The following is a 16,663-nucleotide window of genomic DNA, read 5'->3' on the forward strand; positions in this document are numbered from 1 at the left end:
ATTCTTTGCTTCCTTTATCTGAACCTGTTAAGTAGTATTCCTTTAAATGGTGGATGTTAGAATAGTATCTTATCTCTACTTCTGCTAACACACTTCTTCTCTGTAATGTGGGGATACTATTATCCCAGTAGATGGATCGTGTTAGTATGATCATTTTTTTCTCAACCTTTTATGACTGGTTTGGGGTAGTAACTTGTGCTAATTATGACTAAATACCAAGCATTATTTGTCAGAGTGTCACACATTAAATACTGCACTCATTCCAGGAGTGTCCCTTGAATAGAGAAAAGGTATCTTGAATCACTTTTACTTATGTTTACATTTGGCAATAAGTCTTTCTTAAGTACTTAGGTGTCTGTCATTCAATCCTCACAATAATCCTATGAGGTGGCTTTATTGTTTATTAGAATAAATATTATTAAGAATATTCATAGATTATTATTTACAGATTAAAAAACTGAACCTTGAAAATGTTCAAGAGAATTCTTGAATAATTAAACCTATTATATTTTCCTCCTTGCACTTCCTTTCTGGGTCAAGAAAGACCCTCTACCCTCCAGTACTAAAGAGATGAACTTATTATCACTCTCTGTTATGGGCATTACATAATGTCGGTTAGTACTGCTATAGTAAAAGTGGTAACATGTGGTCTTCCTGTAAGTTAAAGTGCAACTAAGAACCCTTGTTTGGTGAGGCTAACAGCTGGAGTGCTATAAGGGCAGATCAGAAGGTAATGGGATGACTGAACCGATGAGCAGGGGCAACTTCTGGAACCAGAATTTGCCTCATATTGAGTCATAGGACAATATGGCACGTGCTGTTGAAAGACATTTGTGGATTAAGAACATCATTGACCAGGAAGTGGTCTTAGAGATTATTTGGTTCAAATTCCTTGCTGTGAAAAAGGAGCTATACATCACTCTTGGCAGATGAGCACCTATCGTCTGCTTTAGAGAGGCTTCTCAATAACTCCCTGGGCTGTACATTTTCTTGTTGATTCCCTGTGAGGATGTATTTGTTTTCCATCACTACAGAGTAAACTTAGCAGCTTAAAACAACACAAATTTAATATCTTACAGTTTCTGTGGGTTGAGAGTCTAGCTACCTGAGTCTTCAGTAAGCATCTCACAAGGCAGAAATCAAGATCCCCCTGGGCTGTGTTCCTTCTGATGCTCAGGAACCTTATTCAGACTCACTCTGGTTGGCAGGATTAGTACCTTGTAGCTCCAGGACCGAGCCCCCATTCTCTTGCTGGTTGCCATCTGGAAGTTACTCTCAGTTATTAGAGAACACTAACCTGCCCCACTGCACCCTCCATCTTCAAAACAGCAACGGAGAGCTTCCCTTGCATCAAATCACTTCCATGCTTTAAATATTTCTAATTTCAGGAAAGGCCCAGTCTCTTTAAAGGGTTCACTTGCTTTGGCCAGGTCTACCCAGTCTCCCTTTGGAAGAAGTCTCCTAATTATGTGAAAAATCCCTTTTGTTGCATGACATAGCATAATCTCAGGAGACAGCATATCATAGTCCAGGTTCTGCCCCACTCAACTGAAGGAGGCTACACAAGGGCAAAGGCCATTGGCAGAGGTTTGTGCTTAGATTCTTCCACCATAGTAGTTAGGAAGGTCTTTCAAACTGCCATCCTTTATGTTGTGCTCCATGTCAGTCACTCAACTGTTGGAAGACAAGGACTACCTTTGTTCTTTAGAGAACTACTTTGAACTTCTCTTGGATTGTTCTGATTTGTGATATCTTACAGACATCCCTGCTGAGGTCCAGCCCTGGGGGGGGGATGGAGTGGGGCTCCACGGAATCGTCCCAACTCCTAAAAGAGTGGCATCGGCAAAAGAAAAAGAGTCGGGACGACAGGTTGCAAGTTATGAGCAGCCTCCAGAAGAACTCTCTGCTGCCCCTCGAAGAATCTTTATTTTTATACCTTTTTTACAGGTGTTTTTTCAGGTAATTAATGGATAACTTCAAAGCCCAAAACTTTTTTGATTTCCATAATTTTCAAGAGTTGTAATCTTTTCTGACATACATTGTTTACCTAAGATATTGAGTACATTGTTCAAAATATTTTTCTGTAACCTTAGTCAATCATGATTAAGCTTTTACGTTTTCACCCCAATCACTAGGTGTTAAGCGACGCAACTAGACTACATGACTCCTGACCTATTATTCACTTCTAACTTAAAGCATACCTGTAATTATTTCATTAACCTTTAACTTTCAAGCATACTTATGATTATTGGTAAGCTTTCTTACTTCTAAACTAAAATACCAGTAAAACATACTTAAAGTAGTGAAAGTCTATTATTTAAAAGCCTACTACTCTGAAGTGTCTCTAAAATATATCTGTATTAATTTAACATTATTCTATTTTAATTTCCAAGGTAATTTCCTTTTTTTCATATGACCTATTCAACTGCTTTCTTAAAGAACTTCCTTGATCCTTGGTCAAAGCACACCAATTCTTATGTCTTTGCAATCTTTAACTAAAGGGCAGGCTTTACACCTCAACTCATTTGTCATTTATATTAACTATGTGTTTTCCATTTTCATCATAAGTTTCTGTATAAGGCAAAGGAGGGTCTATTGGTTGGGGGAATGTATTTTTATTAGCCTCTTGTCCTCAAAGGAGGATACCATAAGCTACATATGGAGGTCCCTGTAATGTTGACACAGTAATTGTTTTTCTGTAGCTAGGCTATTGTTGTGGCTTTAGGATGGGGTTGGGGGGGTGCAGCTAGTGTAAATTGTTGACCATGGGATAAATAGTTCTTGTTGTTTAAGCTTGAGAAATAACACCATTGTTTGTATCCTGAAAGATATTGAAACGCACCTCATGGCATGTCTCAAATGTATCCTTAGTCTCATTCTGGGAATTTTCCTGCAATCTCAGGCAATATGTACTTTTATTATTGATTGACATATGCCCTGTTATCCATATCATGAGTATCATAAACAAAACACTTAACATTCCTAATGGTTCCAGTTTCCAGATGATGTGGCCCTGCCACAGCATCCCCCATGCTGTGACCCTGTCAGACCAGCGGGTGCAGGAACGCCTTCACCACATCCTACCAAATACATCATTCTTTAAATTTCTCTGAGAAGTGTATATTTTAGAATGAAATAAAACAGTAGATTTTTTTCCTCAAAAGTACAGATTATAGCAGAACTAGTTTTATTTCTTCTAATCTGCCAAACAGACTTCCATTAAGTCCTTCCAGAACTAATATTTTTAATAGCTGCATCACCCTGACAACTAATATTCAGTCAGAAACAAATCAAGCACTTCAATGGCTTTTTCACGCACAGCTACAGGCCCAAGTTACTAAGTTTCTCACCTTGTACTTTAATAATAATTTAAAACAGGAACTCACCAGTAAGGCCTGTTTTACTGTATCCTACCAATTACTCTCCCACAATCCAGCCTAGAGAAATGTTTAAATCTTGATTCTGTCACCTATATTCTTATCTCTCCCTCACAGCTAGTGTCAGTTCAAGATTGATAGGTTTACCTTCAACCATGTTGTTAATATAAATGTTGATGAGAGACAGGAGAGAGCCAATAGGGCTAGCTTTTCAATTTCAATTTTCTTTTTTCATTATTAATCCTTTTGGTTTGTTTGGGGTTTTTTGTGTGTGTGTTTTTGGGTTTTTTTTTTTTGTTGTTGTTGTTGTTGTTTTTTGGTTGGGGAGATTTAATGGAGGAGAAAGAACAGATAATGGGAAATAATCTAAATATCTACTTTCCTGATTTCTTTTACCAACTCTTCACAGATTGCTCTTGTAACAGTGCAACTCCAGCAATTATCATTCCCCACGTTTTAATCAGAGAAGGGGGAGATGAGCTCAACACCAGTTTCACCTCATATATGTATGCCTACACTTTTCAACTTGTACATCATAAATGCAGTGTGAATGAACCCCTTATTTCCCATAGCACTTTCCATATTTTGTACATGACTTTCACAGAAATTATGAATCAGAAGAGTGTAAGTGGAATTATTTTTAGGCAACCAGCAAGGTTCAAAAAGATTCTCACAGCTGCATGGTTAGCAGCAGATCCTTGACTAAAACCCAGATCTGTTCTCTTAGGATTTGAGGCTCCTCTACAATGTGGCAGGAGAAAATTACCACAAAGCAAGATGCCTTCCTATTGCTCCTGTATCCCTCCACACTAAGTGGCTCTTTCCTTTGAAAGCTGCTCCCTTTTGGAGCTTGGACATCCAGGCAATAGGTACAGAAGAGGGTACAGACTGAATGCTGGGCTTTGCAAAAGATATAAGTAAAGCAACACTCATGGCTGTGGTGCAGGCCCAGAAAGATCATCCTGAGAAAGTAGGGGCAGTGAGCATATGTCCAGAGGACCCCGAAGCAGAGGCTGATATGCACATCTGGCTGAGAGCAGATGGGATGCTTTTTTTTTTTTTTTTTCTTTCTCCCAGAAGGGTAACAATGACAAAATGATACCTATCAATCACTGAGAACATTCCTACCTCTCCTAGGAGGGTCCATAGAGCAGAAATCCGGAGAGAATCTGTGCATGCACACACAGTCACGTGCAGTGGGGGCAGTGGGATCATTTCCCAAAATCGTAAGTGTAGGGCACGGCTGCCAGCTTCCCGGTCTTGGGGCTGCACGTTTGGCTGGGATGCGCCTGGCGATCGACCAGGAGGCTGTGCTGTGGGTGGTGACAGAAAAGGAGGACCACCTCCAGGATAGGTCTGGAACTCTTCCACCCTCCTGGACAGCTCATGCCTTCCCTTACAGACTATGGGATGGGTGTACACATGAACTTGCTCCACCCCTCTGACCTTTATCCTGATTGGCTCCTGTGCAGTATATAAGTTGTGTGTACTTCCTCAATAAATGAGATCCTGCTTCCGATTCATCTCCCTGGCATGTCTGATTGTCCTCCCTCGAGGGAGGGCTGGGTGCTGGCCTCCAGTTGACTTCCCCGCTTCTCCTGCTGGTCAGGAGGAGACGGGCCCCACTCTTAAGTGCAGGAAATAACAGCACCAGAGAATGCCCCCTTAAAGTTTCACAAAGAACCTATGATGTATTAACCTGCCCACCCTTTTCACCTGGTATTTCTCAAACCTAAATGAGGAGAAAAAGGAGACTTTTATGTAACAGATTACTAATATTGTTCTACAGAGGATACTTTTAGAAAAGCTATGTCCCTTTATTTAATCCTCAGCCCAATCTCAAATAGTAAATTTTACTATCCCCATGAGATTAGATAATTGGCCTAACAGAACACAAATTCAAATCCAGATCATCCCGAGATCAAATCCCATTCCATTAGGCTTGTGCCAAGTAGCCTGAAGGCTCTGGGTTCATTGGGGTCTATGCTGTGAATGATCCTCTTGGCTGTCAAGTGAAGTTGGGGGTCAGGAGAGGACCTCAAGAGAAGATAAGAAAAGCTGTCTGTGACTGGAGGGGCTGAGGGAAGCCCCTGGATAGGACAAATTTTTAGGATACGAAAAAGTGAAGGAAGAGGAGGAGCCTATGAGAGCTGGGCTGTATTTGGGAGCGGGAGAGGTGGGCGGAAGCAGGTTGGGAAGGCCAGTGGAGACCTGCAAGGTGAGAGCTTCTATGGCCCCAGCTGTTGTGCAGGTGAAATGAAACTGGGCTTGTCAAGGGCAGGGCATCATCCCCGCCGCAGCAGGAGTATTTAGGGCCTGGAACAGGAGAGGGAATGCACGGCTTTATATCTGAGCTGAGCTCATCAAAGTGACCCAAGACTGCTCTTGAGTAGTTCACAAGCCTTCTCCATCCACTTAGGTTCTGCTGGGTGTGTGATTGAAGGAATCCGTTATTTTCTCCATCGGTGTCTGGTTTCCACCTCTGATCCTTTCCACACAATCACAACTTGAAATGATGAATGAAAGTAGAAGTCAGGTTTGGGCCATGGGGAACTTTCAAGAAAGGAAAAGCAAATGGGGAAAAGACTGTAAGAGTCACCTAGTAGCAGCCCCCAAGGTAAGATAGGGACAAAGTCGTGCTCCGGTTTGCTTTGACCTACTGATTATTTTTTTGTTTTTAAATTGATTTCCAAAATTTGTAATCAGGCTATTTCTCCCAGAAGTCCAAATTTCCAGCTTTCCTTTGAAAGCCTAGGTCTGACAGTGCCAGACTATTCAATTGCAGGACAGCAATTGCCTAGAGCTAAGTCATAGCTTCCTCTTTAATGTGTGTACTTATCCTCCCAGGCCCACCTGATCCTCAGGATTACAGGAAGGACTGGAATAAAATTTGCCTCTGTGCTCTCTGCCCAGGAGAAAGATTGATGAAAGGGAAATCCGCAGCCAGCTCCCCCTCTCCAGAATGCCCTGGCAGTGTGAGGTAAACAAGGCTGGACTGTAAAGAGGGCTTCTTGCTGGGAAGTGTAGAAGTCTAGAAGGGTTTGATCAGCCACAGAAAAGAAGAAAACCATAGCACCTGTTCCACGACTCAATCCTTCGATACCCATGTGCTCCCTGTGACTTGGCAGAATTAAAGTACTGGACTATCAGTTTTGCATACACAACACCTCCTTAGAGAAGAACAAAGAACTACATAAGATTTTCATAATCACTCATCTGCATGTTCAGAAAATTTCAGGTCTGACAGGTGTCCTGCAGCAGACACAGGCCAATAGATTTTAATTCTTTCCAACCCTTCCGCCTTAAGATTTTTAAGTACTGTAACCATCATAGAGCTCAGTGTGGCACAAGTATGCGCAATTATGGACCATAATTTTAAAAATTCTTAGCAACCACATTAAAGAAGTAAAAAGAATCAAAGGGAACTAATTTTCATAATAGATTTATTCAATCCAACCTACCTAAAATATTAGAATTTCAATGTGTAACCAATATGAAAATTATTAGTAGGACATTTTACATTTTTTTAGTCAGTTCTTCCAAATCTAGTATGAATTTTACACCTATAGCACATTTCAGTTTGATCCAGTTACTTTTTTAGAACTCAAGAGCCTTAGGCGGCCAGTGGCAGCCTTATTGGACAACACAACTGTAGATATAATTACTTATTTTTCCTTAGATTAACAAACAAGAATAGGAAGAGCTGGTACAGATTTCCCACAGCTCTCAAAGGGTACCAGGGAAGCTATAGAGGAAGCTGACACCTTTCTAGATCCCCCAGGGCATTCTCCTTGCAGTCCTTCTCCTTCTCTCTCCCCCACGCCCCTCCTTTTCTCATTGCCCAGCTAGAGACACTATTGTAAAAGCCAAGGAGTGGGCTGGATTCCAAGCCTGCCCCATGCAGGCTAATGACCTTGGGCAAGTTACCTAACCTCCCTAGTCTCAGATTTCTTTTCTATGAAATAGGATTAGTTCCTTCTTTACTGAATTCTGAGGATTAAACAAAACCATAAATGCACACTCCTCAATACCAAGTAGAAACTGTCAGAATTTTCAAGTTTTTAATGATTATTTTTCAAGATTTTTGTATGTTTTGTAGGAAAAAAGAACTAAAGATGTGAGTTTTTTTTTTTTTTTTTTTTAAGTCTGTGCTAATGTCCCAGGCTATGTATTACTTTTTCTGCAGGACCAGGTGCTTAAAACCTGTCTTGGCCTTAGTAAAAAGTGGGACTTTGGCCCAAAACACTCTCTGAGCCCAGGTCTTGCAGACACACCAAAAGCAAGAGAATGAGAAAAGAAAGCATTTCCGTTCTCACCAAAGTGTGTCCAATTACAGGATGACCCAGATGACAAGGGAGGGGGGACACCTCAGTGTGCACCATGTGAGAAGGCACCACAATGACTCTGCAGAATGGCTGAGGAAGCTTCCCACGGTCCACCGCATATGGAGACGCAAAACTCTACCATCCAAAAGACAAAACTATCTCAGCTCCTGCAGGTTCTCTTACAACAAAATAGTGCCCTGCAGCTCTCATGATGCATTACCGGACTCTCCCCTTTCCAGGTACTAGAACCACCACAATTGGTACTATAGTTTATTTTCTAATTTACCTGAATACGGTGGCCCTGGACCACAGCCTTGGGTGCTTTGAGAAAACTAATAAATAAAGGGAAGACTCACCAGTTCATTCTCCTCTCCTTGGTTGAGCAAAGCCCGATGGTCCTTCTCACTCTCTTCCTCCATCTGAAGTGGACCTGTCAGGGCCCCTCCTGGCTAACTCCTTGAGCTTCTAACCACCTGGGCTTCTGTGAACTCAGTGGCTGCTTGTCATTGCTGTTCTCGGGTGCTTATAAAATCTGTTGGCACACACCTTGCCTATTAGACCAACAAAGAATAGGGAGGAAATCCTCTCCTTGGCCACAGGATTGGTCTATTAATCCATCTGCTTGATGCATGTTTATTCTTTCCAGTGTTTATTTACTGAGCCAGATGAGAGTGTCTCTGGTCCTAAAGAATGATGGGAAAAAGAGTTGTTGAACTAGAAAGACAAATAATTTCACATGCTTTCCATAAATGTCTCAGCCAAGGAGGAATGGCCACTTTTCTCAAAACCTGAGACAAAAGGATTAACCAGTGAGAGATGTATTAGAACAATTCTGTGGACTTTAGAGACTTAATGAGCATGTTAGGTGTGGCCATGAGAATTAATGGAAGGGAGGTTGGCTCGTAATGGGGAATACAGGCATCACTCTAGAATCAGAAAAATCTGAATTTTAATCCCTGCTTTGTTGAGGACCTTGAACAAATCACTTAAAATCTGAATTTTAGGTTTCTATTATATAAAATATCCACAATGATTCTATAGTTGATATAAGGACTTACAATATTTGTAAAAGGCCAAATAGAGCACCCACCCCACTCAGTAAGAGGTAAGTGATCATCCTCCTGACACTCTAGTACTAATCAAGAAAAGAGACACTTTAAAACAATGATTTGATCCCTTTCATTTTTCACTTTGACATTTGAAGTTTTCAAACAAGTGAAGCCTATGAAGAAAGAAGGAACTAGAAAGACTGACTCTTAAGGACATAACCCAAATTTCCATACCTGTATAATCATCACTGAATTCAATACTTTCATTAAAAGTAAGAAAACTGATCCGTCTAGGGATTAATTTTGCTTGTAATTAAAAGCTTTTGTCATTTTATTGACTTTTATTGCATCCAGTCCACTGAATGAAACCCTTGCCACTTTGACCATGGAAGAAAATTTGTTAGGAGTCAAAACTCTGAGAAGTTAATATTTGTTTGACCCTTTCCACTGATCGAAACAATCATCAACTACCTTGAGCAGGCACAAGTGCTACCTTGACATTCAGGATAGGTCAGATGTTTCCTAGCCCAGAAAATGTGGCTGATGAGAATAAACAGATGATTTCCTCTTTTTCCTGGCAACAAGTCTACTGAGATGCCCACACCAACCACTGTAATCACAAATGTTGCAATTGCAGTCCAGTCTAGGGTTGAGCTCAGGTCTGGAGAGAAGAGTTGTAATTTAGTAAAACCTAATTCAAGACGTGAGTGACGGTCAGCATTCACTTTTCACCCAGCAGCTAGCCACTCACGTTTCTTGTCGAAAGAACATCGGTTTTTTGTCTGCACAGGGATTTCAACTAAAAATGCCAATGATGAGTCACGATCTGTCTAAAAGTGGGCAGATGACCCTGTTCTAAACAATTATATATGCATTGTAATTGATAGTAACTAATAAGTGAATTTTATAAAGTCACAGGGAAACACTGTTGGGAACAAGGATCTTGTGGGAAAGATTATTCTATTGCTGAAGGAGAAAGAACTATTTTTACCTTCCATTCTTTCCTTTCTCCCTTCCTCTAAAGGGTATGTGAGTGAGGATGCAATAATTGGAGCATGGGGATTATGTGAATTAGGAGGAGAGGGAGGAATATCTCCACCTCTGGTCGCTGGGGCAATTAAATGAAGACTCAGTGGTCCTGGTGGAGCACTCACCCTTCCCACTTGGTCTCTGATCCCCACTTTCCCAGTCCACACTTCCCTTTGAACTAAAGGGAAACTAGTAAAGATATGGATGTCTTACCTAGATTTCAAAACTCCCCTGTTATTTTGTCTACTGACCCCTGGAGCCTTACTGAAGCGTTCTATTTCACAGATGTACCTACGAAAGCAAGATGGCTAGCTAAGATAGACTGACTTCTATACAATGACAACAAACAATAACAATTTTAATGGTTTAACATCATCAAATACTCTTTTATTAGATTTTTTATATATTATCATGTCAGTTAAAAGAATTTTTAAAATAAATTATCACTATATAAAAGAAGTAATTTAATACTTTTTAAGTAAACCAAGGTATTTTTTACAAAAGGAGAAAATACATATACATTGTAATTAATAGTAACATGGTAGTAACTAATAAATGAATTTTATAAAATCAAAACACCCGCAAAAGGTCATTTTTTGGGCAATTATGAAATCATTCAATTATAAAATATTTATGTAATATTTTATTTTATTGACCATGCTTTAGTTTAAAAGAAAAAAATTGAAAAAATTTAATTTTAAAGATACTATTCAGCGGGTCACAGTGGCATATCCCTAAATCCCAGTGGCTCAGGAGCTGAGGCAGGAAGATCATGAGTTTGAAACCAGCTTCAGCAACTTAGAGAGGCCCTAAGCAACTCAGAGAGACCCTGTCTCTAAATAAAATACAAAAGAGGTCTGGTATGTGGCTCAGTGGTTAAGCACCCCTGGTTTAATCCCAGATACCAAAAAATAAAAAAGACACTATTCACTTTGGGGGTTATATTTCAGGTGTGAACTGAAGTTTGCACTTACCATTCAGAAATATTATAACTCCCAGTGTGTACTCTATTTTACTCTATTAAAAACCTTGGGAGACAAAACTAGACAATGGAATTGGAGCTGGAGGCTGGACATGTGAACTGTCTAGCTAAGGAGTTAGGCGTGATATGACTGGCAGCCCTGGGAGGTGCAATAGCAGCTCACTCCTTCTTCAGCTCTCCTGCCTTCAGTTCTGCCCATGTGTGCAAATCTGCAAAGCACTGTTCCAGGTGCTAAAATGAGAACTCAGAGATGAGCAAAGCATGGACCGTACCCTTGAACTCAGTCTACTGGAGCTATGCTCCTGAATCTGTCTTTTAAAGGATATATGTTTTGTGTTTAGTTGGCACATAATAATTGTACATATTTATAGGGAACAATATGTGTATCCAATGTATAATGATAAGATCAGGGTAATTGGCATATCTAATACCTCAGACATTTATCATTCTTTGTCCTGGGATACAATCAATGGTTGTCAACCACTGTAATCCTACTGTGAACGTTAGAAGTCATCCCTCCCATCCTACTGCACCCCAGTCCCCTGTACTCTTTTCCATCCCCCATCCTCTATACCCTTCTCGGGCTCTGGTAACCACTATTCTGTTCTCTTTATGAGGTCAAGCTTTTTAGCTTCCACACATAAGTGAGAACATGCAGTATTTATCTTTCTGTGTCTGCCTCATTTCACTTGGCATAATGTCCTCCGGTTCCATCCACAATGTTGAAAATGACAAAATGTCATTCTTTTTATGACTGAATAATATTTTATTGTACAGATATATTCATTATCTGTTGACGTACACTAGTTTGATTCCATATTTTGCCTCTTGTGAACAGTATTGCAAAAAGCATGGAAATGTAGACGTCTCTCTTGTATACTGATTTCAGTTTCTTTAGATATATACTCAGTAGACGGATTGCTGGATCATATAGCTGTTCTATCTGAATCCAAGTCTTAAATATCCTCTGTGTTTATGTGACAAACTTATCTCTCATTGCCAGGTCTAGGTTTGGCTTATCACTGGTACATGTATGTACCACTGATATATATATGAAAAGATAGGTACTATTCACGCAGAACCTTTGAAGTGTCTCCCACCAATAGAAACTGAATGGTTCAGAATTTGTTGACAAAAGTTATTAATTGTTTGAAAGTGATTGATCATTGAAATACCTGCAACTTTTAATAGAGAGCAAAGAAGCCTGGAGCTTCTGATTAGAGCATATGAAGCTAAGGGTAAACAATATTTAGCTGTACCCATTCACAGCCAACTCCTGATTGATAAGGAAAAGGCTCCCCTTCTTCTAGTGGGTTTCCCTAGGGCTCTCATTTCTGCTCTCTTCTAGGCATGGCTGACTTCCTGCTGCCCTGCATGGGGGGAGAGACACAGATCTAGGTAGCTGAGCTACCTCTTCCCTGCTCCTCATGGGAGTCAAGCACCGGAACTTGGATTAAATCCTATGCTCTACTTAATTTCTATTGTAAAATGAGGCTTTGTGCATTGCAGATTCTGTTAATTTGTTGTGGATCAATGAAGCAGTTACTCTTTTTTATTTAATTGCTTCTGTTTTGAATTTTAAAAACACTGCCTCTTCAAGTCATCAAATAAGTATTAATTGATTTACTCTCTTATGAAGTGAATTCTATTTTCCAAGTTCTTCATGTTTCTGAGGCTTGATGGTCCTCATTCTTCTCAAATTCACTGATTTTTGCTTTGAGAGTAATTCATAATGTTCAATACATAAATCGATAATGGCTCAAGAGGGAAATTCACTGATTTTTCAAATCCAAGCACTTAGTGCATGGAAAAGCACATATAGCAGTTGCTCAGTAAATACTATGTGAATGAATACATAGTTTTTTTTTCCTCCCTAGGGAATCTGCTTTTCCTTTGGGTTGGTCAGAGGCCGAGAGGAAAACAGAACATGGCACATGTTGTCTGTTGTCTACTCAGATCACCTTAGATGCTTTGGATGCCTTCAGGGTTGCAGGGTGCTTGTACTTTCTTCTAATAACCTTATTCCTGCAACTCTCTTCTGAGCTGCCTTTTGCCCTTAGCCTAGGGTTCCTTTTCTGTCCTAGCAAGATCTGGGAAGTGTCTGGAGTTTACCCTCCATCCCCATCCTGCCTGACAATTCTGCAGCCCCCAAGTCATTTGCCAATGACTGATAAAGGCAGAAGTCTGGAACCCCGGTCCCTTGCCAAGAGTCAGGAAAAACTGGAAAGAAGTTGACAATCCAAAGCTCCCTGGCAGCATCAGTTTGGGGTGAAAAGCTCTGCCCTCCATCACATTCTTTATTGTATTGTCTTCCCCTTCCTTTCTTCTTTCTCCTTGAAACATCCCTTTTGAAAATATTTACATGCAAATGGCTTTATCCGTGCCTATTTCTTGGGATCCCAGCTTCAGGAAAAAATTAAGCATTCTTAATATTTGAACCCCTCATGCAGGAGGAACCTTCAACCTGTTCTTTAGGGAAGAAAGGCACCTGCCATCTAGGCAGGTCTCATCTCTCTGTTCTCTCACCTGCCTCTCAGTCTGTTCTCTCACTTCAAAGCCTCCACTTTCTTCCCCCCCTAATTTAAAATTTTCCGGGACGCATGCTGAGTCTGCTCTGATTATTCTTGCTACTTAAGGATTAGAATTCTTCCAGGAGAATTCAATCACTTATTTGAAGCTGCTGGAGTTGTATCGACTATGGTGGAAGACTTCAAGCTTGCCAGGAGCTATGCCTCACTGCCCTGTGCTTTGTGTGGTTAGCTGCAGAAGAACAGAATGTCTGTTTAATATTCTGAAGGGCTTTCTAGATGAATGACCACAGGACAAAACCCACACGGACTTCTAATTTCTTGGTCAGGACCAAACCCACATGGACTTCCAGTTGCTTGGCTTATCTGATGAAAACAGTTAAGTGCCAGTGAGAGTGACAATCACATGTTCATTGCATTGGTCAGGCCAGTCACCAACCTGAGTCTGACGAGTGGCCAATAAGTTGCCCCTGCGCTGTCAGGTCAAAACCTGGGTGAACACATTCTCTGCTCCCTTCACTACTATTAAAAACTCTAACAACCATTAAGACTCCTGAAGGGTGCTAAACAGAAGGACAATGTCATTTCTGAAGTTGGTGTCTTTGCTACTAGAAGAGTAGGGGTTCAAATGCATCTGTCAATTCAAATGACTTCTCCAGAAAGAAAACACCTGGGACAAGGTGATTACAAACATGGAAATGGACTTAGGTATTCTAGAGTGAGCTAGATCTTGTGATCTGTCTTAAGGAGATTAGAATTGAGTTCTTACTAATTTACTGCAGATGATCTAACCCAGTTGAAGAGATAAAGGAAGATTCCCTTAAAATATTCAAACCTAAGAACAATCCAGGAATACCTATTCTTTTTCTCCCTTCTCTGAAAGGTGGTCTAGTTTGCATATCTTCAGGAGTAGAGTTTTTGTGTAAGTGTTTCAGGTAGCTTGGAGAATACAAGATATCAAACTCCATCCCATGTTTCTCCCTTTGGCTCATGGCAATGATTTCCCCATTGAACTTGTCCACCAGGTGATTGTTTTATCAAAAATGCAGTACTTGGAGCTGTAGCAATGGGTGAGGATAAATGGACACACCCTAAGAGAGAGCAGTCTGGTAGCAGGATTTCCCATCTGAGGCTGCTTTTATAATATAGAGAATGCAAAGTGACGAACAGCATTTCCAAAGGAAATATACCCCCCGAAGTTCTCTCAACACAGGGTAAGTTGGCAGGAAAAATTGTAAATGAGTATCCCTGGGGACTAGTATAAGAAAGCACATTTAAGAGAAAATAATTTAAGTGATTCTGGGATTATGCTTTCTAAACTCGATTTATCATCAGAATTACCTAGAGATCTTGGTAAAGATACACTTCTCCAGGACCTATCCCAGAGATTCGATTGAACGTCTGTGAGGTTGGACCCAGGAATTTATTTCTAATAAGTTCCTTGGGGATCTCCATAATGGGTTGAGTTTGAGAACTATCTTCCAAAAAGTAGTTTATGAATTGCTGTGGACTATTCCCTACAGAGAGAAAACTAACCCATGATGTGAGAGCAAAAAACACCAGCTAAACATTTACTACAAATAGATCCAAGTCTGAACTATTTTGCACAGGTGTTTGCATCTCATGGGATGTCTTGTGGACTTGGATATTATCCAGGAAAGCTCAATTTAAGAAGTAATTCCTCAGGATAGTCAGATGATGGGGGAAAGGGCTGCAAAAGGAAGCCTAGAAAAGCAATCAACTATTTGGAAAAGCAAGTTATTGACTCTATAAACAAAGGTCAAAGGAAAGTTTCTCTATATTACTTTAAATATGAATAAATAGACCATCTTCACAAATAATTTGTGTAGAGGCAGAACAAGATGGCGGCTAAGATCCTCCCTCAATCTCTCCTCACAGACGCAGGTTGAACAAGTAAACTGTGTATAAAACTATCTCCACAAGAGCTAAGAAACTCAGGTGAGAGACTATGATACCTGCTTTTAGTATACAAAAATGAAAGGAAGCATTGAAGAGGTAGGAAGGAAAAATTGGCTTGAGTTAACCCTCCCCCAACTCCAAGAAGTCAGCATGGAGAGAGATGTCTTGTGCTTGGGGAGGGAGAAATAAGTCCAGGCCTTAGAATTAAAACGCAGTACTAGGCTTGCTATGATGCTGGGCAAAGCCTCATGATCCCTGATGCCAGGCCAATACCATCGACTGAGCTCTAGATATTTGTTAGGTCAGGCATCAGATTCCTTTACCACTCCTCCTCCAACCTCAGGCTGCAGAAGGGGGAGCAGAATTTCTGGGGAGCAAGGCATGATAGCTATCTCAAGGCTTTGATTCTGAGCCCAGTGCCAGGCCTATAACAGTGAGATAAAGTGCCAGTAGAAACTAAAGACCTTATAGGCAGGTTAGACTTTGCAGACAGAGCCCCTAGTCTGGCTCTGGCACCAGGAAGAGACCTGTACAATGGTGGAACAAATGAGTTTTGGCTGTGTCAGTTCTAGTTTGGAGTAGGATTGGGTATGCTCCCCTTCCTCCTGAGACTGTGCAGGCCCCTACAGTTGTAAGACTCAGATGCAACCCAGCTTAGCACCAGCTTTGGTGGCTGAGGGGCAGTCTCTACCACCCATCTTCCAGCCTTGAGCAGCATGGCTATCATCAGGCCAGTACTCACAGATGGGGCTTTAGAAACTCTGGCACCAAGCAGAGCCTTGTACCCTTATGGGATAGTCTTGTCCTTTGACCTACATTGCCACCAGTTGCAGTGTGGGCCCTAGTGCACCTGAGACTGTGCAGGTACTTGTGACTGTGAGAATCAGGCAGACTTGACTCAACATCAGCCTAGATGGCAGAGGGACTCTCCTCACCAACTTTGGGCAGCATATCATGATGCATGGCCCCATTTACTGGGATAAGACAGGGTAGGTAGTAAGCACAGGATTTTTCCCAGGAACTTAGTGCTGGGCTGGTGAAACCTAACACTGGGAAGATCCTAACTGATCCCATTCCCAGGGCTGCCTGCACTCAGAGCCTCTGGAACAGCTCCAGTGTCTGGAAAAGACAACACAGCTCCAATCAGTCAGACTTCTATGACAGCTAATATCATCTGTGACTGGGTGCTGCCATCTTGGGCCATGAGTTCACCTCAACAACAGGCAGTCCATAGCAACGTGGGCCTTGTTCTAACTCAGTGTTGTGCTGGTCTTTGTAGGTTTGGGATCAAACTTCACAACATTTTTGCCGACAAGACAGACACAGAGCCTTGGACTGGTCCATCTATAGTGATACTACCCAGAGCCATGCAGAATCCTGCAGTGTCTGACCACAAACCAGTAACTGCAGACAAGGCATCGGGTCCTAACCTGGGACCAGGGAGAAGCTTGTG

General features: G+C 41.2%; 1 protein-coding gene across 1 annotated transcript in view; it reads right to left on the reverse strand.

Moving 5' to 3' along the window:
- Atp13a5 (ATPase 13A5) overlaps positions 1 to 8,121 on the reverse strand; it is a 102,210-nt gene extending 94,089 nt beyond the window's left edge. Inside the window, exon 1 of the mRNA XM_076866996.1 lies at positions 8,059 to 8,121. Within this exon, the coding sequence (XP_076723111.1) occupies positions 8,059 to 8,121 (63 nt within the window). The remainder of the gene's footprint in view (positions 1 to 8,058) is intronic.
- Between the last annotated feature and the right edge of the window lie 8,542 nt (positions 8,122 to 16,663).

Source organism: Callospermophilus lateralis, chromosome 10 (assembly GCF_048772815.1).
Source record: "Callospermophilus lateralis isolate mCalLat2 chromosome 10, mCalLat2.hap1, whole genome shotgun sequence".
In the NCBI taxonomy this organism is placed as follows: Eukaryota; Metazoa; Chordata; class Mammalia; order Rodentia; family Sciuridae; genus Callospermophilus; species Callospermophilus lateralis.